Source organism: Zalophus californianus, chromosome 7 (genome assembly GCF_009762305.2).
Source record: "Zalophus californianus isolate mZalCal1 chromosome 7, mZalCal1.pri.v2, whole genome shotgun sequence".
NCBI lineage: Eukaryota > Metazoa > Chordata > Mammalia > Carnivora > Otariidae > Zalophus > Zalophus californianus.
In genome coordinates, this window is record NC_045601.1 from 93,175,020 (window position 1) to 93,202,617 (window position 27,598).

The following is a 27,598-nucleotide window of genomic DNA, read 5'->3' on the forward strand; positions in this document are numbered from 1 at the left end:
GGAGTCGGTCACTTAACCAACTGAACCATCCAGGCGTCCCAGTTTTTGTTAATATTTTAATGCAACCCATGAGTCCCAATTTTTATCAGTTAAAGACAAAGTATGTTTATCCGACTAGGCATATTTATCTATATAAGAATAAAAACAAGCAGAGTAAAAGATACAAAGAAAATCTGAAGATCAGTGTTAGACTTCAAAAAATTGTAATGTTTATCACAGCTTAAGGATTAACAATAAAAAGGGGTATCTAAAATTTTTATTAGATTTATTGTAATATAAGTGATAAAAACTGGAACCTATTTAAAGTAGACAATTTGATGTTTTAGCATATGTGAAACAATCACTAATTCAGAATAAAGAATATCTTCAACACCCACAAAAATTTTCCTATGGCCTTTTGTAAAAATCTCTTCCTCTCTGCAATCCCCATAGCTCACTTACTGTCCCTGGGATCACATTATAGATTAGATTGCATTAAATAAATAAAACAATTTGAGAAGAATTGCCTACTTAACAATATTGAGTCTTCCAACCCACAACTTAGCACATCTCTCAACTTATTTAGGTTTTCCTTAATTTCTCTCAGCAAAGTTTTGTAAATTTCAGTGTATAAGTCTTTCACATCTTTTGCAAGATTATTTCTTTCACATTTTTTATTCTGTTATAAAGGATATGTTTTTCTATTTGCAATTTCTAATTGCTCATTGTAGTACATAAAACGCAATTTTTTCTATATGTATTTTATACCTTACAGCATTGCTGAATTTACTCATTAATGGCTTCTTTAACTTTTTAGTAAATTATATTAGATTCCTTATATAGACAAATATGTCATCTTCATAAAAAAGCTCTTTAACTTTTTCATTCCAATTTGAATGCCTTTTATCTTTTCCTTGCCCTATTCCATTAGCCAGAACCTACAGTATAACATTGAATGGAAGTGGTGTAAGCAGACTTTCCTTTTCCCTGATCTTAAGGAGAGTAATTCAGTTTTAATCATTAATATGAAATTAGTTGTAGGTTTTTTCATAGATACTTTTTACTATGCTAAGCAAGTTTGCTTCTATTCTTATTGTGCTGAGGTTTCGTTTTATTTATTTTATTTTTTTTATTTTATTTTATATTTTATTTTTTTGGTCAGAAAAATGTCCCATACTCTTCATATTTCTGACAGAGTTTATGGAGAATGAGTATTTCTTTTGTAAATGGTAAATTTCATCAGTGAAGACATCTGAGCTTGAATTTTTCTTTGTGAGAAGGTTTTTATCTATAAATTCAATGTCTTTAATAGACAAAATGGTATTTGAGCTATTAAATATATCATCTTCAGTGAACTTTGGTAGCTTTTGTCTTTAAAAAAAATTTGTCCACTTCCTCTAAGTTGTTGACTTTGTTGGCAAAAAGTTGGTTATAATATTTTCTTATTATACTTTCGATATCTATAGAATCTACAGTGATATTACTTTTCTTGTTTCCAATACTAGTAACTCATGTCTTCTCTTTTTCTCTTCATTTTATTTTTCTAATTCCTAGTTATGTCTGTTCATTTGGGGTCGTTTTCATTGCTCAGTCTTCACGTTTGTCCACCTTTTCTTCTGTTGTGCCTAATCTGTCCTAGCTAATACATTTTTCATTTCATAAATTGGAATTTTCATCTCTAGAAATTCAATTTCTAGGACTTTATTTCTCTCATGTCTACTTAACTATTTCATTAAATGGAATATAGTTCATAACAACTATTTTAATATTTTTCTAACATTTGAATAGTTATGCATCAGTTTCAATTCACTGATTTTTTTTCCTGATTATTGATCATATTTTACTGCTTCTTTGCTTGACTGGTAATTCTAGATTGATTGCTCGACATTGTGAATCTTATCTTAATAAATACTGGGTATTTTTTTATTACTGTAAATATTCTTGAACTTTATTCTGGAATGCTCATAAGTTACATGTAAACTGATCCTGTTGTGTCTTGCTTTTAAAGGTTTATTAGGCAAGACCAGAAAGCTCTTAATCTAGGACTAATTATTCCCCACTACTGACACAAAACCCTTTTGAGCACCCTACCCAATGTCCTGTGTTTTCTAATGTAGTTGGTCAGCCTCCACTCCTGGTCCCAAATGAGCAACACAGACTATTCCCAGTAGTCTTTTCTGGTGGTTTTTTCTTGGCCCCAGGTAGTTTCCATTTGCACAGGCCTGTAAAGAACTCTGTTGAATACCCAAAAGGGATCCTCTGCAGATTTTCAGAGTTGTGTAATTTTGTAGCTCTTCATTACTCTTTCCTGGGAACTCTAGACTCCTGGTCTCCCTGAACTCTCAACAGTGTCTCTGTAATTCAGGGAGATTTCTGGGCTTTGCTTGGATTATTTATTCCTCTCTGTGCCATGGCATGGAGGCTTTCTCAAGACAATATACTATAGAGCTTACCCCATTTGTTTCTCATCACTCAGGGATCACTAGCCTAAATTACCTAAAGTCCAGTGTTTTGAAACTGTTGGTTTTTTTATATCTATCTATCTATCTATCTATCTATCTATCTATCTATCTATCATCTATTTCTACTTTTTTGTTGTTTTGTTTTGTTTTGTTTTCAAATGGGGAGGTAATTCTGTTTCCAGTTACCCCATCTTGGTTTGAATCAGAAGTTTCTACAAATAGATTCTTAAAAATTACAAACAATAGAAAAATGAATAGGCTGTTCAAAAAAGAGGAGATCATAGTAGTTATTAAAAACTATTCACTGTGGGGCACCTGGGTGGCTCAGTCATTAAGCGTCTGCCTTTGGCTCAGGTCATGATCCCAGGGTCCTGGGATCGAGCCCCACATTGGGCTCCCTGCTAGGTGGGAAGCCTGCTTCTCCCTCTCCCCCTGCACCTGCTTGTGTTCCCTCTCTCACTGTGTCTCTCTCTGTCAAATAAATAAATAAAATATTTTAAAAATAAAAAATAAAAATAAATAAATAAATAAAAACTATTCACCGTGAGATAACAATTTTTTACACATATAGATGGCTAATAAAAAAAAGATGACAACTATTTTAGTAAAGTTTTAGGAATTAAGCACTTTAATATCCTGTTGATAGATAGTTGTGTGAATAATATAAGCCATTTTTGAAAAGTCTGGCAATGTGCATTAAAATTTTCTTAAAAATAACACATCATTTGACACGATAATTCCTTTTCAGAGAATTTAACCTTGGGATAAAAAGGAACCATATAATAAAATGATAATCATAGCATCATAGTGGCAAAACAGTGGAAAACACTTAAACATCCATAAATAAGAGAATGGTCAAATGTATTAGTAAATCACATGTATGCTATAAAAACTTATGAAAAACTAATTAGCTACTCTACAAACACTGAGTTCTGTCTCACTGACCCTAAGGAAAGGCCATGTTCAGTTAAAAGAGAAACCTGGCAAGCAACATAAATAATATAATAATAATAATAATAATAGAAAAAAATAAAGGACCCATAGAAAAAGTGAAAGGATAAACCCTATCCTATTTATTTTAACCTTCAGGAGGATGTGGTGAATAGGTGTCATGGGAAGGTTATTAACTTTGTAAAAAAATTATTAATATTTTTATCATATTACTTGCTACACTAGGTAAGTATTCCTTTAAAAAATAAAAAAAAAACAATTTAAAAATCCCAGGAATGTTGCCAGCCACTGTCCAATATAACTTGCTAAAATATACACATAAATATTGAAAGAAAATCACTTTAATGTGTATGTAATGAAATGCAAGAATTTAACAATATACTATTTGTCTAGGATCACAATAGAAGTAACTTAAATGAATAATATAAGAACACTTGCTGAGAGGTACCATTTAACATTTATTATAAAAACAAGGCACTGGAAATGACAGGGATATTTGATAGTATTTTAAAATATCCCATAGCTTTGGTCTGTGTTGCTCATTGCCAAGGATATTGCCATAACATTTAAGGTGAGACTATTGATTGGAACTAATAATCTGGTATTTGATGTCTTCCTTGTTTATGCATCTTTCCTAAATGAATTGAATTTAAAATTTTTGTCTTGAATATTTATTTCTTTTAAACTTTTCTTTGCCATTTTAGTTTTTTTTATTTAAAAAATGTCTGGTTTGGAAATGGATAATTCCACTGCCATCCTTCCCCCCACCCCCCAAAAAACTGGGCTTATGTTGACATTTTATTAATTTTTCCTTTTATGGAATAATTTGCATGAGTATCCACTTCATTGTAAGTGTTTCACTTTACTTTTTTCCGGCTGCACTTATATAAAACCTTTTTTTTTTTAAAGATTTATTTATTTTAAAGACAGAGAGAGAGAGAGCATCAACATAAGTGGGAGCGGCAGGGAAAGGGAGAGAGAATCTCAAGAAGACTCTGCACTGAGCACAGAGTCTGATGCAGTGTTGGATCTCATGACCTGGAGTTCATGACCTGAAGGGAAATCAAGTCAGATGCTTAACCGACTGCACCACCCAGGCACCCCATACAAAACCTTTTAAAAGTCACTTTTTTGTTATTATTTTATTGGTCTTCCTTAGACCTCTATTTCATACCAATGATATTATGTTCACTACGTCTAAAGAAACATGTTCTGGCTGTGGACTCTTTTAGGATTGGAGCTTTTCCAGATACTCAGTCAAGAATTAGCTTCAGACTTCATTGTTGTCTAAATGTACTTACAAAGAAGCAGCCTGAAACTGATTCATGGCTCTGAATCTTCCTGAATTCATCAAATCAGGGTTTGCCTACACATTCTCACCCAAGGCCTTAAATTTCCAAGGATAAATAGAGCCAAAAACAAATTATTCGTATTTCCTAATTTACTGTAAGAATCTCTACCACTTTAGAAAAATAAGTGATAAAATGTATTCATGTACAATCAACACTTGAGGATTTCTTTTTAGCTAAAATTCTTCGAAGAAATAAAATGATATAACAGACTTGCCTTATCATTTCAAATAAGTGGTACATCAGAATAGGGGATCCTCTAATCTGGATGGGAACAATAATAGCTAACATTTATCACATGCTCAGTTTGTGCTAGACACCATCTTAAGCAATTTACATATGTTTATTTATCTAACCCTCCCAACAGCCATACTATCTTGTTTATTACTGTTATTAATCTCATTTTATAGATAAGAACATTTAGGCCCCGAAAGGCTTAGCATTTACATTAAGCCACACAGATAATAAATGTCAATGCCTGAATCTGACCCAGGCAGTAGGACTACACAGTCACATTCATAATTGCTACAAGACATTGTCTCTCCAGAGTCCAATAAAGATCATTTTATTTTTTGCTCATAGTTTTAAAACTTAACTCTTCTAAATATTGGCATGGCACCTAAAAATATCATGAAATCAAACAACTAAATGCTACCACTGTACAGTAATGTTATAATCAGGTTTTTATCTCCTTTAAGATCTTGGGGTCTTGTATCATTTTTTTTAAGTAGAAATTGATTTTTGTTCCAACTCAAAATACATAAAAATGGATTTTTTTTCACACCACTCTTAGAATTGTGAAAGGGGAGAGAAAGGTACTGAAGTGATATTTCACCCATACAACCCTCTGAAACACCCAGTGATAGGACCCACATGGAAAATACCAGTCTTACAGCCCGCAGAGAGAGGGAAGGTCTTTTCTTATTTCTTATGCAGGCCAGTAGTTTTCAAAATTTGGAAAGATGTGAGGGTTTGGCAGTTATTATTTTTAAATCTTAAGCCACAGTGAACAGGACCAGAAATCATTCATAATGAGGAAATTAGACCAAAAAAAATGACCTTTTAGAAAAGAAACACTAAATGAAAGATCATGTTGTAGTCATGTTTCTACAAATAGACATTATGCAAAAACTAGCCAGTACATCAGAGCTAGGGAAAAAAGGGGGGTCTTATGAGTTAGCTGGTTTACATGAATAATTTTGACATAACAGTTTCATCTAATCACACTGTGAATTTAGATCTCATCAAGCAGTCGATTTCCAACGTACCAACAAATGACTATGCTGTCATTTATTGCCCATTTTGTTATAATGCAAGCTACTCAGCCCTATTTCTCCATGCCCTGAGTCACACTTCTGTTGCTCTTGCTAACCCTTTCCTGACTCCTTTCAATATCTTTTGTATTTTTTTGTATTTTTGCACAATCACATATTTTATGTAAACCTCGGGCTGCTAGGTGTTCTGCTTTTCTATTTACTGATTCTTGTCCTCAGTTTTCATTGTCTTTATAATTGTATACAGTCATGTACACATAAATGCATACTGTCCAGATACACAAGCATGTAAATGAACATGTATAAGAATATCATGTGGTTACCTAGATATTCCCAATATTGGTTGAGTTGTCTTCACATCTCCAGAAATGGAGTCAGGTTTTAAGTCCATTTGGAGATAAGAAAATAGTTGAGAGAAGAAAGGTGACCTACCCAAACTAGAGCTCAGAATTCCTATCTCCAGGCTGGGAAAGTAGCCTATCCAATTTATACATTTATTTATATCACCTGCTTTCTAGCAGCAATTTATTAGTCAATCAGCTACCATACACATTTTACATACATGTCAAACACACACATACACCACCACCACCAGTAACACCACCAGCAGCAGCAATAATACCAGCTTAGCAACAAGGGCAATGTGATGTGCTTTGATTTCCTTTTCTGGTTTCAGAACACAATCGGGGTTCCTGGGGTGGCTCAGTCAGTTGAGTGTCTGTCTTCAGCTCAGATCATGATCCCAGGGTGGCGGGATCGAGCCCCATGTCGGGCTCCTTGCTCAGTGGAGAGTCTGCTTCTCCCTCTCTCTCTACCCCTCACACTGCTCATTCTCTCTCCCTCACTCTCTCTCAAATAACTAAATGAAATCTTAAAAAACACAATGATTTGGAAGGACGGCCTCCCTACAGCCCATGATAATGTGTAGAGCAAGGGACTTGGAGCTCTGATTCAGAAATATATGCTATTTTGATTGCAGCATGCTAAATATCTGAATAGGTCCAGGCTGATGGGATCTCAGAACTGGAGGAAAATAAAAAAGGAGTAGCTTAACTGGGAAAAAGATGAGAAATGTAAGGCATTTAAAATATTTTTACCACAAAATCCTGCTTGTGATTTGTCTCACATTCATCATTTAACCTCTGAGTCTGCAAATGGGGGTAATAATCCTCCAACCCTTCATCATTCACTGAGGTACCATAAGGATGAATTTGCTCTGCTCCTGATGCACTTAAGGCTCCTTAGAGATTGGCAGTGCATAATAGAAGAGGTTTCAGTAGCCTCCTACCTCTTGTGATGAGCAAAGAAGTAGTTGGTAACACCATGATTTTTGAAGCTTGCATCAATTCTTTCATCTTCATGAATATTGTCTTTATTTCCTAGCATCATGCTATCAAAATAATACCCTGATTGATTTTTTAATAAACTTGATTTTTTAGAGCAATTTTAGGTTCACAACAAAATCGAGCAGAAAGTGCAAAGAGTTCCCTTTTATCCCCTGCCCCCATATATGCATAGCTTCCCTCATTGTCCACATCCCCTTACTGGAGTTGTGTATTTGTCACAATTGATGAACGAACATTGACATATTATTGTTCCCCAAAGTCCATTGTTTACATTAGGGTTCACACTTGGTGTTGCACATTCTATGGATTTTGATCAATGTATAATAGCATGTATTGCTATAGATCGAATGTTTGTCCTCCCCACCCCCAAATTCATATGTTGAAAACCTAACCCCAAGATGATGGTGTTAGGAGGTGGGATCTTTGAGAGGTGATTAGAGTAGGGCTGTGGAGCCCTCGTGAGTGGGATTAAGTGCCCTTGTAAAAGAGACTCCAGGGTAAAAAGATGGTCTTTAAACTAGAAAGTAGGCCCTTACCAGACAATGAATCTGCCAGCACCTCGTTCTTAGATCCCAGTCTCTAGAACCATGAGAAATAAATTTCTGTTTTTTTATAGGTCACCCAGTCCTATGGGTATTCTGTTATAGCAGCCTGAACAGACTTAGATCCATGTCTCCACCATTGCAGTATTATATAAAATAGCCTGACTGCCTTAAAAATCCTCTGTACTCCACCCAGTCACCCCTTCCTCCCCTTTTTGCTCCTGGAAACCACTGAACCTTTTATTATCTCCATAGTTTTGCCTTTTCCAGAATGTCATATAGTTGGAATCAGGTAGTATGTAGTATAAAGCTGCTATAAGCAGATGTGTGCAAGCTTTTGGGCTAACCTAAGTTTTCAAATCCTTTTGTAAATACTAAAGAGCATGATGTCTGGATTGTATGGTAAATGTATATTTACGTTCGTAAGAAACTTCCAAACTGTCTTCCAAAATAGCCGTGCCCTTTTGCATTCCCACCAGCAATAAATGAGAGTTCTTATTGCTCCACATTCTTGTCAGAATTTAGTGTTGTCAGTGTTCTGAATTTTTGCCATCCTAATAGGTACATAGCCAAAAATTGTTTAAATTTACAATTACCTAATGGCATATGATGTTGAGCCTGCTTTCATATGCTTGTTTCTAATCTGTATGTCTTCTATGGTGAAGTGTCTATTCATATCTTTTGTTCATTTTTTTAATCAAGTTGTTTATTTTCTTACGGAGTTTTAAGAATCTGCTCTATATTTTGGATAACAGTCCTTTATCAGATGTGTCTTTTGCAAATATTTTTTCCCAATCTGACTTGTCTTCTCATTTTCTCAAAATCCTGATTGAGTTTTTAAATTTGTCCTGTGTTATTTTTCAGATTATTTATTAGCTTTCAAATCAGTATTTGCATTTGATTCTGAACATAAAACTTATTTGTAGGGGCGCCTGAGTGGCTCAGTCGGTTAGGAGTTTGACTCTTGATTTCGGCTCAGGTCATGACCTCAGGATCGCGAAGAGCCCCGTGTCAGGCTCTGCACTCAGCAAGGCGTATGCTTGTCCTCCCTCTGCTCCTCCCCCACTCTCTCTCTTCCTCCCTCTCAAATGAATAAATAAAATCTTTAAAAACAAAACAAAACAAAACTTTCTTTGTAAAGCTTAGTTAAGCAGGAGTTGGCAATTGTCCCAATATTTATTTGTATATGTAAATATATTATAATTATATTCTAAATAGGGATAAAACAGAAGATGAGATATCTAGAAATTTTGCATGGAGTCCCAAAACTCCAGTTGTGTTGCAAATAATTTGGAGAAATAGGAAAAGTAATTTGGTGAGAGTTGAATTCTCTGCCTTCACATTCACACCTTTACCTATATAAATATCAATAACTTAGAACAATAAACCAACAAAGTTTTACAAATATCTTTTTAGCTTTTTAGAAGAAGACCATATGAAAATTGCTCACATTAAATTCTAAGCCTCAAAATGGCTGATTTGCAATGATCAGGCTAATTAAGTTTAGAATTAAGTGTATTTTAGAAACTCATGGAAATCAAACCTCTTGGAAGAATGTTTTTGTTCATTATAAAATCAAGATTTGGGTATGTATTTCTAATCTATAAATTGTCTGGAGGGTGATAAAGGAAAGAGAACCATAGATCTGCTCTGTACTTACTGATGCTTTGGAAGCAATATCCGTGATAGTGCAGAAGGCAGCCAATTAATGGCTTTTGTGGTTTGCTAAATGCTTGAGTAAAGTTGAGGTGTTTAATAACCACAAAAGCCCTTTACTGCCACTAGAGTCCTAAGGCTTTAGTAGCAATTCATATTCTAGACCAGCATTAAAGCTGGTACAACGAACCAGAGTGTAAATCTCTTTTTAAAGCACTTTCTTTCTCCTCCGGAGGATTTGTTGATACTATTTTTAAAATCTTTTTTAATTTCTTTTTGTTTCAGTGACTTTGCAGTAAAGAAGTACATGAAATGAGATGGTTTGCAAAGCAAAGTATCATTTGAGTATGTGTTTTGTGAAGAAATTATTACATTAATAGATAAGAATACAGCCACATTTCCATGTGCACATAGCACCTGAATCATCTGTATTTCAATGCTATAGTTGGAAAGTAAAAATTCAGTAGCCTGTCCTCCTTTTGATATCCATGGCAGACTTCTTCATGAGAAAGTCTTGTGGAGACAGCTTGGGCATTATTTAACTGGATTATTATGACCACTTTTTCATTTTCCAGCTATAGAAATAGAGCCAGAAATGACTTGTTCAAAGGCCCAAATCTGCCCTCATTCCAACCTTCACTGTCTCATGTCCAGACTGCTCTAAAAGTCTTCTACGGTAATTGAGTTTCTGTAGAAGTGAATGACATCCCTCTGACTCCAGTCCTTCATCCACATTCCTGAGTAATCCTTCCAAAACTTGTCCATGGTGATGCCATTCTGTGAGTACTCATTATCTTGAGAACACAAACCTCCAATCTCCCAACCTGCATTCTCTCCACACACCTTTCTACTGTCTACCTCAGACATGATGCTTTAGGAAAACTGGATTATTGACTATTGTATCCGATCACTTTTCTATCATGACTTCATGACTTTACACATTCAAATCTTCCTAGATTGTTCTTTTTCACCTCTACCAAATTTCCACCTCTCTTTCTGATCCCTAAATGCCTTCATGTAAGGGCATTTATGTTCCCTCTTATGATTAATAGACGATGTTTTTTGCCTTTATTTATTTAGTTTTTTGTAAGCAGGGTTCTTAAAGACAAGCTATCCATATAGGAGAGAATCACATCACTCCTTAAAAAATCCCGGATTTAAAAAGGCTCCTTGTTTACAAATAATGTTTGCTTTCATTTTTTAAGAATAGAGAGAGATGAGGGAACCTCACATTCACTATCTTTCCCAACTCAGTGATGACACCACGACTGAGTCAGTAGCACAAACCAAAAATCTGGGAGTCACATTTGAGTCCATTTTCTTCACAACTCCCCCTATCTGATCCATCAGCAGTTTCGGGAAATTCTGCCAAATATGTCCACAGGTAACCAGTGGCCCTTCCTCTCCACCACTCTCCTCCATGGTGATGGCAGAGGCAACTGCCACAGCCAGCATGCCTACTGCTACAACAGTGTCTTCACCCTTCTGCCTGTTTCCACTCCAGTTCCAGGTTAATCCGTTTTCCTAATAGCACCCTGAATGTTCCCTCGAAGACATAAAACTGGGGGCTCCTGAGTGGTGCAGTTGGTTAAGCATCAGACTCAGTTTCAGCTCAGGTTGTGCTCTTGGGGTCCTGGGATGGAGCCCACCTTGGCTCTGCATGCTCATCGCTGACTCTGCTTGAGATTCTCTCTCTCTCTCTCCCTTCCCCCCCATGTTATCTCTCTCTCTCTCTTTCTCTCTCATAAATCTTTTTTTAAAAAAAGACAAAATACTGGTTGTTTCACTGTCCATTTAAATTCTACCTAGGCCATCTATTATATTTAGAATAAAGCCAAGAAGAGCCAGCATGATCTAGCCCCTGCGTACTTATCGGACCTAGTATCACTCTCTCCCATGCTCACTAAATTCTTGACATATGTGCACTAGAATTCTCTCTGTTCCTTAAAGAGTCACAGCTTCTTCCTGGCTCATGGCCTTTGCATTCCAGCCACCTGGGAGACTAGATCCAGATCCTTGCATGTCAGGCTTCTTTACACTCAGGTCTCAGTTCGTAGGTTACCTCTTCAGACAGGCTGTGGCTGACATCCCATCTAAACCAAACTTTCCAAGCAGTCCCTCAGTCATGTTGCCCTGTTCCTTTTTATCACAGCATATTATCGTCTGAAATGAGCTCACTTTTTCCTTTGTTTGCTTTTTTGTGGTCTGTTTCCCCACTTTAGAATGTAAGTTCAAGGAGGGCCACTTTGTTTTCTATATTTGCAGCACCTAGAACAAGTACATAAACAAATAAGCATATTTTTATATTTAATATATATATAGTGTTACTATATTTAATAATAATACATTTTTTCACCAAGGAATTCATAGTCCCAGATGCTCCCTTCCTGGCTCCTGGCCTTGTAGGTTTGTACAGGTTCAATAGAAATCCTGCTTTCTGTCCCTAGCTCTGAGTGGTATGAGCCTGCGCTGGTGGTATTCTAGATCTTTAAAACAAAGTAAGAATCCTACTTTCAGGCAAAGGACAGGAGCATTGTAGATAGTATGCAGATGTGGCTTGAGGTTGTAATTCATAGGAAATAAAGGAAAACTGAAGTTCCTTTGGCTGGTCCCCAGCTCCTGAGAGCCTATGATTTCTCCCATTGGGATGAAAACAAATCAAAGTATAACCTTCATCATTGAACATAGAACTAATGTTGATGAATCCTAGAGCATGTTCTTTATAGAACAATTAAATGGTTATCTTCTTTCAGTCAAAGTTTGCAGAATAAATCTTAAAAGTGAGTGAAAAAGGGATTAGGGGAAGTTTGTGACCTGAATGCTAATTATTTTTTTTTAAGATTTTATTTATTTATTTAAGAGAGAGAGAGAGAGCACACATGCATGAGTAGGGGGAGAGGCAGTGGGAGAGGGAGAAGCAGACTCCCCACTGAGCAGGGAGGCTGATGTGGGGCTCGATCCCAGGACCTTGGGATCATGCCCTGAGCCAAAGGCAGATACTTAACGACTGAGCCACTCAGGCTCCCTATGAATGCTAATTCTTTTTTTTTTTTTTTACATATAACCATGTATTAATGCTAATTCTTAATACTACTTCTCCATTGGCTTTGCTGAAAGGACTTGACAGACACAAGTGATTTGGTAGGGAAACCAAATGGTCTTGAAGTACCTGATATTGGACCTGATTCCAAGAAAGCAGGCAATACCTTTACTCTTTGAGATGCAGGGTTAAAGAGGGAAGAGATTCAAGGCCTGAAAGGAGACTTAGAGATGGACCATCAATCCCATGTTTGTTGAGAGGATCTGGTGGCTTCCTGCAGTGAATCCTTTCTACAGAAAGATTGATTCTGACAACCTGCAGTGTATGTTCATTGTGTGGAGAAGGAAAGGGTGCTGCCTGATTTAGCTGACTCTAGTGCTCTCGAGAAGCGCCATGCTGATGGCATGTGGGATTCGGGAATCTTGGGATTCCCAGGCTTCTGGGAACAGAGAGGTGTGCTGTCCCCCTTCAGAGGAGAAGTCCACCATGCTAGCCGCTCTGCATGGGCCCATGACAGCAAAGAACCCAAGTCTTCCTGCTTAACCATCTGCCCCTGACGAAGAGGCTTCAACTCAAGAGCTATTCAGAGGCTGAACAAACCCATCCACAGATAAACGAATACAATTTATAGCCCATTAAAGGGCCTTAGTCAATTGGAGGAAGAAAAATCCAGCCAAACATTTCAACAGAGGGTTCCTATTGACGCAGAACCAGTGGAAGCAAGGAAAGGAAGAAACGACATGTATCTCGCTCCTCTAACTCTAAATCCATGTTCTTTTTCACTTTGCACTTCTAATTTATTTCATGAGGCTACGTAAGAACTTTCACATCATATTTTGATGCATCTTCTAATACTTCTTCATTGTATTGCATTCATATATCACAAGTCCATTTCTTCAGCTACTGACCATGGAGCTAAAGTTTTTCATCAAGTGTTTATTGGCTTCCTTTCCTGAGTATGGGGTAGCTGAACTCTTAGCATCCTTCACCCTTGCTGGATACTCTCACTCTTGCTCCCCTATGCTTGGCTTCTGTGCTACATTCACCTTTCCCACCTGGCAAATGATTCTGTTCACTTCTAATGTGGCATTTGAAAAAGTGACATTTTAATTATTTTTAAGGACTACCCTATTGTAATATGATTAAATATTCAGGAAGAGTACCATGCAAAGAATTTTTTTGAAAAAGATTAAATTTGGGAGGAACTGGTAGCTGCAAGCCAAACAAAAGGATAATTTTAAACAAACAAAAAAAGGCATGCACAGCATATTTTATACTCTTTTTAAAGAGCTTCAAAAAAGTTGCCATGGCTTAATAGGTTGTTTTCCTGATTAAAAAACACAGAAGGAATCATTACAGTATTTTCATTTGGGAAAAAACAAAAAGACTTGTAGAAATTTTTCTCATGAGCCACCTATATACTCTTCTTAGTTAATACTTTTCTTTCTAAAACAGAAATGTAGGGGCACCAGGCTGGCTCAGTCGGTTAAGCGTTTGACTCTCGATTTTGGCTCAGGTCATGATCTCAGGGTCATGGGATGGAGCCCCCATCAGGCTCCATGCTCAGCGCGGAGTCTGCTGAACATTCTACATTCTCTCCCTCCCTCTCCCTCTGCTGCTCCCCCTGCCTGTGCTATAAATAAATAAATAAGCAAGTAAATAAATAAATAAAATCTTAAAAATAAATAAGCAAATAAAACAGAAATGTAGAATTCAACATTTTTAAAAATAAAATAAAAAGTAGCAACCACTAAAAAAATCTTTATAATATTGGGAATGAATTATTATTTAAATCAACAGAAAGAAAAATGAATTGAGCATACACTGATTCAGAGCATATTAAGAAGGCATCCCTCCTTGCCCAGAAAGAAGAACGTTTCATGAACAGGTGCAGGGATCTAGTCATCTGGAGTCACTTAAGTCCTGCTGGTTAAGGGGCTTTCCTCCACTGTGTCTCCAACACCTACGTCAATGTCTGGAACTTACCTGCTGCTCAAAAATACATTGAATAAATGATGATTTATTTAGCAAAGCTACATTAAGAACTTCTAAAAATCTAGTTGTTTAGATGCATTACTATCTTGAATATATAAATTTTCTATGTCCAGGGGAAGGCTCAGAATTTCAAGGTTATTAATAAAAAAAATCACCCACGTGTGCCATAGTCTATCAACATTTTTCATGCAACAGAATGTGTACTCTTCTCTAAATGTATCCTTACCATGATGATTTCTTTGTTAAGAAGAATTTGGATCCATTTGATCAATGTACCAATAACTATCATCAGTTCTGTGTTAGCCAGGAGTTTGTTTGTTTTTTGTCTTCGTAAATTAAGGTAGATATAATATGCCAAAGTATTGAATCAATGCCTATTTCAACTTAAAATTCAGAAAGAGCTCCTGTATCATGTGTGCAGTAAAGTTGCCAAGGAAATTTGCTGAAGAAAATAGCGTCATTTCGGTTCTATTTAAACAAATGGAACTTGGTATTTTTAGAGTAACAATCCAAATCTCTCATTTGCCATTATTTAAATATTTATCTACTACCCTAAATCTAACTTGAGGTAGTGGCTGATTTTATAAGCCAGGATAGGTGAAGTTATAACACCAAATACATGACTCAAATACACTGAATTACGTGAATCCTTTGTTGCTCAATCAAAAGGTCTTGGCTCCTGGAGCTCATATATTAGTGGCCAGTGTTTGCTAAGGTTTAATAAAATAAGATAGAAAATAAGTCAATCATCCTACAAAATATCTACCTAAAAATCTGTATAGGTATTATCTTATTTGATGGTTTTTCTATAGTGTGCAACATGAGTTGGTAATGGGAAAAAAAGAGAAAACATTCTTGAGTGACAGAAATTGCCTTCACTAGCAGTTCAACATACCAAGTCCACAATTTTACTTTGTGATATTCTATGTCCTTTGGAGAATAAGCATTACAAAGCCTTTATCTAGACCTTATGCTGAGTCATGCACCGAACAGATTCTTAATAAATCTGAATTGACTGTCTTTGACCACATTTTGTTAATGAGGTTTCCTGGTGCCACGCCTGGGCTGATTAAAACTCACCCTGTGTTGGCCAAGAGCTGTTAATCTAATAGACTAAGATGTTTTGCTAAATAATATCCAGCACAGCACTGGTTGTTCTCCGAAAGAGCTTCCTACCCATTCTAATTCAGCTACAGATTTGATATTGGCACAGGACCCATTACCTCCCAGTCTTTCTTGTTTATTACTCTAGTGAAAGTGCCCTAACCTAATTGTTTGTAGGGACTTGGGAAATCCCAGGTCTCTTTGTCTTGGCCCAGACAGGTTACAGTCTGCATTTCATTCTCGCCCGATGTGGTCTGACAGTCTCAGCATTGGTAGAGCTGAATATACGTTCACATGTTACCAGTGGTTATAATCACAGTTTTAAATGTGCAGCACCAGTGCCCATCGGAGTCTCAGAGGAGGAAATTTGGCAGGAAAATTGTCCCTCACTGTGCCCCCAGGTAGCCTGTCTACACCTGTCATCACCTGGCATCTATCCACAAGTGAAATAATCTTCCCAATTTGTATTTGGGCAAAATGCCATCATAACAGATGGACATGAGTGTATGTAACTGGGAAGTTATGCATATACATTAAATATGCAGACTATGAGCATGAGTCCTTTCTAGGAACATCCAAACATCTGTCTGCTCTGAGCTTTTGTGTATACCGTTTACACCATATGCCGTCACAGTGGGAGGGCCTTGTCAGAGATATAGAAAGGAGCGCGCATGAGTTTCATGGAAATTGTTTCATAGGGCTAATTTGCCTCACCCTGAGCAAAAGGAATATATAACAAATACTGTAAATATCTTTGTTTTTATTTCAAGGGGGCAATTTTTAAAAACTGATTTTGGTAGCAAACAAGCAAAATTTTGGACATTATAGGAAAAATAAAGTTAAAATTTGAATCAATCCTAAAATGTGCTTGTGTGTGGTATGCGTGTGTTATTTAAGCCTTGATAGATTCATTTGAAAGTTCACTGTTAACAATCCCTTCTGTCTGAAACCAAAGCTGCAGATCGAACCAATCAGCATTTGTAAAGCACCTTTTAACTCATCTGCAAGGCAAAGTGTGTTTTTAATGTGTGTATGATTTATTTACTGTTGGTATACCTTGAAGTGTGAAATCCCAGTAATTTCGAATCTTATCTAAAATGGTATTAAAGTTCATCAGTAAGTATAACTCATTTTCTTCTTGACAGAACATTGTCTTTATAATATGGGTAAGTTTTATTTAAAAAATTTTGTAATATTCTGGTTTCGCACACAAGTTAAATACATAAGATTTTATTTTTTACATTTATTATTTTATTATTTATTTTTTATAAATAATATTTTATATTATGTTTATTTGTTAAAATGTTTATTTTATTACTTATTTATCTTAAATGACTGGAAATTAATTTTTCCATTCTTGTTCATCCTGAATTGTCATAACTTTTCTTTGTCCCTTATGAACTTTTTCACATGCTTAAGTATTTATTTTTCTATCTCTATCTCTTTCTCTCTCAAAGGTCTTTTAATATCAAATAAGAAAGAAAATAATACTAAAATACAAATGATCATACTTACTACCTATAAACTTATATTTTTACTTTTCAGTGAATGTATGTGCTAGCGAATTGGGCGTTAAAATTATAAATGCCATAAAACTATAATCACCCATTCATAGGTATAATTATTTTATGACTCTAGAACCTTAGAACTCAGTACCACTCAGGTGAACTATGTGGTTATATATTTTTTATAAGATAATATATATAAGGTAAACTTGGAATGTTTTGTTTACTTGTATCTTTAAGGTTTTATATAACTCAAAAAATGATTTTATATAACTGAAGCATCAACAACACATGCCACAGTTAAATGTTCAACTGGATATACTAGCTTCAGGTAGACTCATGTTCTAGTTATGAAAGATTAATTGAAAATTAGATCTGTGCTTAATGAAGACTGGAAAAAGCACTATAATATAAAATTACAGAATTTAGGGTTTAGAAAATTATATTTATATTATAAAAATAATCCACAGAATATATTCAGTCTAGAAAATATTTAGTATCAACTATCCTTGCATGTGGGCATTAAAAAAGTTCTCTTCCATATTTATTTGCAACATGTAGATGCTTCATTACTATAAATACAGTGGTGTATATATTTTGGTTGTCTAATTAGAAAAACTTGAGTTTATTAAAAGACCTGGTCTTTTAACACTTAATGATCCAAACATTGTATTTAATAAGTTAACTGACATCTTTAGTGATACAAATTAACATGAAAAGTATTAGAAAATTTTTATCACTGCATTATTTTACTAATCTCTTATACAATCTTTGTGCTAATATTCTGTTATCACAAATATGTGCAGATGACATTCAAATTTACTCTCCCAACCCAGATCTGAATTTCTAAGATAACACTTAATGTCACTTTGGCATTTTAAACCTAAGGTGATTAAGACCAACTACAACGGGCACCTGGTAGCTCAGTGGGTTACGGGTCTGCCTTTAGCTCAGGTCATGATCCCAGGATCGTGGGACCCAGCACCACATCCGGCTCCCTGCTCAGCAGGGAGTCTGCTTCTCCCTCTCCCTCTGCCCCTACCCCACATCGAGCACATGCTCTCTCTCTCTCTCTCTCTCTCTCTCAAATAAATAAATAAAATCTTAAAAAGACCAAATACAAATTCTCCACCTCTAAACTTTTTTTCCCTCATTGTTTCTTTTATCTGGTTAATGTTCTACTTCTAACCGTCTCTGTACCTAAAAATGTCTTTTGTCCCTACCTTTCCCAATCATATCATATACTTCCCAGTCGAAGACTCCTAAATTTTTTTGCGGTTTGCCATATTCTCTCTCTTACCCCACCACACACACGCACACACAGCTTTTCATTGTTGCTGCAGTTTATCTGAGCCAACCAGATTGTTCTGGTCTCCTGCCCAAGATATGGTTTGTGTCTGTCCACTCCATGACTCTTTAATATTGTCCTATTAAGTGAGGTGTTAAAAAATTGGGCAATATACATTCATTTTCTTAAAAAATATCAATTACTACCCTTTTTGGTAATCAATGATCAGCTTCACGTTTCACGTTTAATCTGTATATAACCATTTTTAAGTAAGAGAACTGCAAGTACTCCAATTTAATCAGAGTATAAGGTGTGTTGAACAAAGTAAGTTCCACAAGCATTAACATTAGTGTATTTATCAAATCTTTCAGCTTTGTAATCTTAGGAACTTGGTTTCCTCAACACTTTGTATATTCATCTGTGCCCTCCAAGAAGCAGATGCCAAATTGGGATTATACACATAAGGATTTTGATAGGGAAAATGTTCTTGTAACAACAACAACAAAAATAATAAGGGAGCCAAGGAAGACTGGAGAGCCCTCACACTACAATATTTGATTGAAAGGAAAGAGAGATGGAAGGGCCTAGACTGTCCTGGTGCAACAACATTAAAAGCAAGTTCAGGGGCGCCTGGATGACTCGGTTGAGTGTCCAACTCTTGGTTTCCACTCAGATCATGATCTCCAGGTCGTGAGATCGAGCCCCGTGTAGGGCTTCATGCTTGGTGGGGCGTCTGCTAGAGATTCTCTCTCTCTCTCTCTCTCTCTGTCTCTCTCCTCCCCCTTCTAAAATAAGTAAATAAATCTTAAAAAGAAACAGCCAGTTCAGCAAGGTTGTCAGAGAATCCTTGAAGCACAGGCAGAGGGATCCCGCGACTCCCAGGAATGGGCCTATTTTAGCATCTTGACCACATTTGGTCATTGACTAGGAGTTGTCCTTGGGGAGCATGGCCTTGGGAGCAATAGGATTTCAGAAGAGAGCAACTGGGATTCTTAGTCAATTACATCTGTAGTCAGAGGTCTGTATTCTCCTGACCGCCACAACCCTGGAAGATGATCCATTTCTTTAAACAAAGTATCTAGCTAAGCTCATAGAAAACTTGATTATATATCAACAATAGTTGTTTTGCTTACACTAAGAATTAACCCACAGAGTCAAATATTCATAAGATAAACAGATTCTCTCCAGGTTAGCAGGTTTCTGTCTAGAAGCTGAATTCCAATCTGCAGTTGGATCGGTGAACGTAGACTCTGAATAAAGTGTTTCAAGTGGACAGTTCAAACTTTAATGACACTAGAGTATGACATTAGCTATTGTTACCTCCATACTAGGGCTGTACCTGCTCTACAAGAAACGTGTAGATCACACCTGGGCCTATGCACCCTCCTTTGGACAGGAGAGGAAAAAGGCTGCTGAAGTATGCCTCTCTGACGTCGGTCTCTCATGTTCCATGCTGGCCAGCCCCCTCTGTTATTTGTTGGTTTTTGCAGAAAATAAACCACCAGAATGCTGACTTAAAACACCACTTTATTATTTATTTCTACCCATTCTGGGGGTGAGAAGGTGATTTTCCACTCTTCATCAACGTGACTCATATTGGATGGCCCAGGATGGCCTCAATCACATGTTTGGGAACTCAGATGGGATGGTGGGAGGGAAGGGGTGAGTGGAGCCTCTCTCCACATGGTCCTCATTATCCAGAAAACCAGCCTGGGCTTCTTCACCTGGTGGCAAGAAAGGGCAAGCCCCAGTATGGAAGCAGTTTTCAAGTCTTTGCTTTTGTCACCTTTCTTCTTGTCCAATTGGCTAAAACAAATCACCTGGATAATTCTAGAGTCAGTGTGATGGGACCTTTCCAAGATATGGATGCAGGGAGGCCTGATCAAATTGGGAATTATTCTTTCATACTGTCTGGTTAATATGTTTCTCCTCCTTCACCCTTATTTTCTCCCCAGTCTCTTCCTCCCCCTCTTCTTTATGAGACTACATCCACATTATTACATTTTCTGATTCTAGCATAAAAGTAAAATTTACATATATTGGATTCATCTGCAATTTCTTAATTTTTAAATTTCAGTGTTGCCAACAAGGAAAATCTATCTCATTTTATAATTCATAAGGACCCTGAGAGTTCATGGGTTTTCCTCGGATAAGAAACTGCAGTGATCCTCTTGCCAATTAGGAATATTACATGGGAAAATAATGGAAATTAATTTTTCATTTTAATGGTGGCTGATCAGTTCACTCAGGTGAATTATCAGTTCATCAGAAGTAACAATTCATCACATTCCCTGATCCTAATGAAATAATAGACATGTTTATTCTTCAATTTGATGGTTGCTTGAATGTGAAAATTAAGAAGTAGAAGTGGAATATATATATTACAGTGGAAACTGTAATTTTCTACTGTATAGCCCCTCTGTCAGCCAACTGCACTTGAACCCATTATGAGGTGCTGAAGAGGATGAACATGAAAGCAACATGTTAAAAATAAGAAGATAAATGCTTTGGAGTGACTAGTACTTCTGCTTATAATCAAGGCAATTTTGGGAGCATAAGATAAAGCTGTGCATTAGAAATCCTTGTAGGCTGAATGCATCCCTGCCTTTTTCTAAACAGAGGTGTGTAGGTGAGGATGCACAGTGTTCAGTTAATATTACTGTAGACATATATGCAGAGCTAAACTGGCAACATTGGTGAGATGATATACTTGGCTTTTGGGCCCACAACTAGGCTTCAAACATCATTTCTGTCAGCCTGCCCTTTACAGATATTTCGAGTGTCCACTTCTAGGCTCCTCTCCAGCACTAGCAAATCCACTACAGTGATTTCACTTAAACATAGGTTTACTGAAAAAGAATTTAATCAGATTGGCCATTTGGTAAAAATAACCAATTATTCAGTTTTGTATTATTCAAGCAAGGGTGTGTGTGTGGGGTGTGTGTGTGTGTGTGTATTAATAAAAGGAGAGACAAGTAAGACTGATATTTGTTTTTTATTTTTATTATTTTTATTTTTTTATTTTTTATTTTTTTTTAAGACTGATATTTGTTTTTTAAAGAGTATTCATCATTAGTGACCCAAATCCATTCTTTGGTCCCATTAAAATGATTGATATATTTCCACACTGATGAAAGATAAAGAAAGTCCCTTTGACTTTGACTGAATCTCTGGTTATTGCTGTGAAATTTGCCTTTTACTATGGCTATCTTTCCATCATCCCAATGCTAGAACACAGAAAATTCCTTATTTTTAAATATTGTCCATCAAGTTGTTTGGTTGGATCGCACAGCTTCTCAGTTGTCTGAAACTGTGCCATATGATTTGCCCTTCTTTATGATTTTAACACAGTGTCTACTTCGGGCCTTGAGATTGCCCCTTTTTGGTTTATGCATCACTAGCTATTTGAGTATCATGCAGTCATTCGCAATTTACACATACCATCCCAGTAGAGTTGTTTTTCGGTAATCTTTATGCTAATCATCACTTTGGTATATTCCACGATTTTGTTCTATATTGCTGTCTTTCCTTTTCTGGCTAACACATCAAGTGATATCCCAGCACATTTCATCTGATTTCCTGCTGAGTACTTCCTTGATAAAAGAAGCAACTTCAATTTCTGTATATAAAAATAGGAATTTAAAGTATATACACTTCTACATCATTTTAGATTTTCATATACAAGGCTCCAGGAAATAGATGAAAAATGTCCTTTCATACTGTGTTTGTTCAGCTCTAAGAACCCCCATGCCCCATTTTAACTCATCAGGTCATGTTCTTTGTTTTTGTTTCCCTAGGACTACAATGATGAAATTCGCCAGGAACAACTACGTGAATTATCTTACTTAAATGGCTCAGAGGACTCTGGTCGTGGCAGAGGTATTAGAGGCAGAGGGATCAGAATAGCTCCCACAACCCCTTCAAGGTACATTAGCTCTCACTTGAAATGAATTAACAGCAAACGAGGATGGCAAGCCTTTGCCAACCTGCTCTGTGCCATGGTCACAGCTAGGAATAAACAACAACACCAGCCACCACGACAAAAACCATGACATTGAATGCTTACATAATGCATAAGCACTTTCATAAATTAACTCATCAAGTCTTCTGTACTGGGGTTAAGTATTATTCACAGGTGACAAATCGAGGTACAGAAAGGTGTCAAGAATTTGCCCAAGGTTACACAAGCAGTCTGACTCTAGAATTCACAGGTAGAGCTTTTAACAACTATCCTAAGAAAATAAGAGGTGCAAACCTGAGACTTTCTTCTTGGTGGTTCTGTCCTCAAGATTAGAGCATGCAGATGATACAATTATTTTTTTGAACCAGGATGACATTGCATGAAGAGAAAGTTAAAGATGTGTCTTTCTGGATTGGTAGAGAGACAGGTGATGATTAGCTAGGTAGGTAGACACTTAGATGGATAGGTAGATAAAAGATGCACCACTAGTCCAAAAATCCAGAAGCACACTTCTTGTATGGCTGATGGTAAGAGTATTGAAAGTTCAGGTACATTTGACTTTGCAATGTCTTTGGTCAACAGAGAGGATTTTATTGGGTATTATTCACTTTGCAGAAAAAAAAAAAAATTGGAATCTTTCTGCATCAGAATTTGTTTTGTACAATTCTGAATTAGTCAAGCTTTCAATAGAAAGCATTGGTTTGTGAAGAGGTAAGGTAAAAGATACTCACAGCCTTTCCACATAGACTGTAATTCAGTCATTCTCTCTACCCTGTTAGAGCTGGCCTTCAAATCTCTAAAGGACGTAGATCTAGAATATTATTTTATACCTTGCACAGAAATCATCTTCAGAGGTTTTAGGATACTTTGCTGATTCAATTTGTTTATTAAATTATGCCCCAAATATTGTCAACCACCAGTGTCAAAAAATCAGTTTTAACATTTTAATCATAAACACCTCCATTTTGTAGTTAATCAGAAAAAAATAAAAAATGATAAATATCATAAATATCCAAGTAAAATACCAAGGCAATAGCTATTTAAGAATAAAATGTGGCAATTCTGAAAATTACGTTTGACTAAAGGAAAACTTAAAATCTTCTAGAGATTATTACATTTTTATCCCTAAAGATGAAAATAAGAGCTCTGTAATGCTAATTAAGAACATTTTTTATTGCTAAAAATTAATGTGACATAACTTTTTTATGGATATACTTTTTATGGAATCAGTCTTTTATAAAACCTTGTATATTTCTAACCTCATCATGATGGGTTGTGAAATGATATCATTGCAGGTAATCCTAAATTGATTAAATCATATGCCTTAAATAATGAAACTGTAACCTAATATATATTTAGTTTTATGTGGTGTAACCAAATATATATTTAGAAAGTCTACAAAGGGGGGACAAGTTTTATTCTATATTCCTGAAATTAGGACAATTTAAAAAAAATAATGCATTAACTTGCTTTTGAGATTATAAAATCTTATTAATAGATTTTGTTTTGTTATTGATGGTCCTTAATGTAACATTATATTTGAGTATTTGAGTGGATCATATAAGATTTCAATTTCAGTAAAGTTCCATTCTAAAATATTAATCTTTAATGGTTTAATAAAGAATAGTGCATTGTGGTCTAGATTTTTAAATATGTTAGAAAAAAATTTGTTTGAAAGTTTTGTTTTTTAATATCCCATATATCATACAAATCTGATACTACATATGTAAAAAGAAGATAAAATTGTTGAAATTTAAACCTCACTTCAGTGCTATATTGATATCATTAATGTATTAACGTTAATGAAAGTAAATGGACCAGAATTCTGTTGCCTTCTATTTCAAACCACATGATGGAAAGTATCTACAATTAAAAAAGAATAAGGAAAGAGCTTCACAAAGCAGAAAATCATATTGATTAGAAAGCTTTTGAAAACATGAGTTAATGGATGCTAATTTGTACATACTTATGAAATTATGACTTTATTAAGTCATTCAATTGCACCTATATTCAAAAAGAATGGTGCCTGGGATATTTGAAAACTTCTATAATAATTTGTTGAAAATGTATTTAATTAAAGCAATTTTCATTTCAATAAATATATCTATAAAAACTAATCTTCCAGTAATTATGCATACCAGAGAACAAAGCATTATGTCTATATAATAATTTATAGTACATAATTAAAGAATTAAGATATTTGACATCTCTGACACACATTACCACTATATATTGATTGAGAGCAAACTGCAGAGAATAAAACATTAGGGGCAGATTTTGGAAGCTTTTGTTTACTACAATAAGAATTAATACATAGAACTAATGGAGTTTGTGAAAGAAGGGAGTAATCATACTTGTTTCTAAGAAAGACTACTCAGTCATCACTGTAAGTGAGAGAGAAAAATTAGAGCAGTCAAAGAGAGACAGACAGAAACACACTGACTTATGGCATGGAAGCCAGTAAGAAGACAAGTCCATTATCCAAAACAGAAAACACTCTTTGGACTATAGAGATACAGTACTAGGTTAGAGATTAGAGTTTATAGGAATTAGTGTCCAATCAGAGGTTGGAGAAGAAAGGATATTTGGCCCATAACAAGGATAACTCTCTGATGTCTAGCCTAGTTAGAGATTAATGACATCATCAACTAAGATTAGGTGAAGAACCAAGTTACACAAAGAATATAATTATTCCTATAATTAATTCAAGGTCTATGGATTGGTAGTGTGACCTTGAGCGAGTGACTTGTACTTTCCATGACTTGGTACTGAACCTTTAAAATATCTCAGGATTAGCTACATAACAACGTTGTCGAGGTTTTTAAATTAAGTGATACATATAAGGCAGTGGTTCCCAAATTGGTCTGCACTTCAGAATCACTGAGAGTTTCCTGCCGTTAGAGATTGTGATTTAATTGGCCTGGGGTGTGGCCTGGAATTTAGAATTTTTCAAAGTATTCAGGAAATTCTAATATGCAGACAAATGAAGGAACCTCTGATATAAGGCATATAATCCAGGATATGGCATGTGTTAGGAATGAAACAGGTAATAGTCATCATTAGCGTTAGAGAATGCAAGAGTCCAAAGAAGACATTTTCCAGCTAGTAATCAATCCACAGAGATAAATATAACAAGTGCAGTGGAATGGGGACTGTAAATGAATCCAGTGGATTTGGAAACTGGTAGGTTACCAGTAATCTCAGTCAAGAGTATTTTCAGCAAAGTGGGGAGGCAATAACTAGATTACATTCAGTTCGGGAATGAGCAGTCAGTACAGAATTAAGGATGGAAAACTTTCGAGAAGTCAGAAAAATGAAGAATACTGCAGTGTAGATTCAGCCAGGGCCAGTATCCTAAAATAGGTGATGTGAAATTTCAGTTGAACTGGGGAAGAGGGATGTGAGATTAAAATTCCAAGGAAAGGACACAACGTATAGGAGGTGATGAATCAGATTCAGGAGATAGGTTGGCTAGGGCTGTGTTTGTGATGCAACTGGGAGAGGATGGGATGGGAAATCAGATTTGATATGAGCATCATACAATTTAAAAAAAAATTTTAGAGAGAGAAAGAGAGAGAGCTTGAGCAGGGAGAGGAGCAAAGGGAGAGGGAGAGAGAGAATCTCAAGAAGACTCCCCGTTGAGCACAGAGCCCCACATGGGGCTCAGTCTGACCATCCTGAGATCATGACTCGAGCTGAAATCAAGAGTCGACGCTCAACCAGCTGAGCCACCCAGGTGTCCTGAGCATCATATAATTCTAAAGCAGGAAGAATTGTTAGAGATTCAGAGATCTGATTTTACCCATTAGAAAAAAAAAAAAAAAAAGAAATCCACCTTAAGCCCAGGGAGTTATACCACTTACTCACCTGTGATTATTCAGTGGGATAGACAGCACTTGTGAATGTAGTATAAAGCAGGGTGACATATAATTTACTACCCACACCTGGGTACTTTTCAGAGTGTTAAAGTGCTAAACTGAACAGGAAGCTAGGACAACAGTTGTAAATCAGAACTATTCTAGGCAAACCCGGACATATGCTCACGCTACTTAGGAGAAAACAGATTGATACTTGGAGGCCCAGTGGAAGTAAAGTTGGTCTTTACATCCTTTTCATAGATGTGTTTTATATTATCATGATAATATAGTATAGTGTATTCTCAGCTATTGTTGTATTTGAAGCAGGCACCGGGCCTTCTGGGTCTTTTGTATTTCACCTTCCCCAATCCAGGAGAGCATTCTCTGTACATTAGACTTAAAAGAAGTTCTCTGATAATTTCTCTATTCATCAGCTCTATAATCTATTTAAAACTTTTAAAAACTCTACCAGCATTCTTACTGTTCACTCACAAAAGCTCATTTTTCTGCAAGCAAGAAAGAGCCAGCTGACTGCTATTCATAGCAGAAAGCATAACCTACATCCCCCATCTGTGGACACAGCCAAACAGTGTGATTGTTGACATCCCAATGATCATTATTTTTCCCAAAGCTTTAGCGTTCCTGCTGAAAGCAGTGCTTTCTGGAGGCCAGCCTTTCAGACGTAATAAAAAGTGAAATAACCACGCTTTTGCCCAAAGACTTCAAACACTCAACCTTTCCAAAGGCCTTGGAAAACCATAAAAGTTGGCTGCAACCATTTGATCTTAGGCTTTTAATACAAGTTACTTTTGTGTCAAGCACCATAGTACAGAGCATTCAGTCTTTTTTTTTATTGCAGAATCCTGACGTATTTCACTAACACCATAGTTACCCTAGGAAAACAAATTATATTAGTGATGGTACCAGTTCAGGGGGTTGTATGCATGATGACAAATCAGTGACAATGATTTGTGATTTCAGTGACCTCAAGCTTCAGCTACTGGAAGAAGCAGAATGATATCACTGTGCTTAGAGTTCCACATTTTACTAAAGTATGACAGTGCAGAAAGATTTTTTTTTTTTGTAAATACAACATTGCACCTCACTGTCAATAACCTCCAACATGGAGGAGACATTGACATTCAGCAGTTCAGTCTCATGGATGGTCCAGTGAGTCATACAGGTTTGCCTTGCTATCCAGCATGCCTATGAGACCTTTCATAAGCTGAAATGGCATAAAGCAAAGAAGCAATTACCATTAATTTACATGGAAATTTTTTTTGAGTGTT

At 36.1% G+C, this 27,598-nt stretch overlaps 1 protein-coding gene across 3 annotated transcripts in view; it reads left to right on the forward strand.

The window, feature by feature from the left end:
• Window positions 1-27,598, forward strand: part of KHDRBS2 (KH RNA binding domain containing, signal transduction associated 2) — a 600,281-nt gene that overhangs the window by 340,636 nt on the left and 232,047 nt on the right. For all 3 annotated transcript variants that reach the window (XM_027602665.2, XM_027602667.2, XM_027602666.2), the window contains exon 5: window positions 22,289-22,416. In XM_027602665.2, the coding sequence (XP_027458466.1) occupies window positions 22,289-22,416 (128 nt within the window). The remainder of the gene's footprint in view (window positions 1-22,288; window positions 22,417-27,598) is intronic.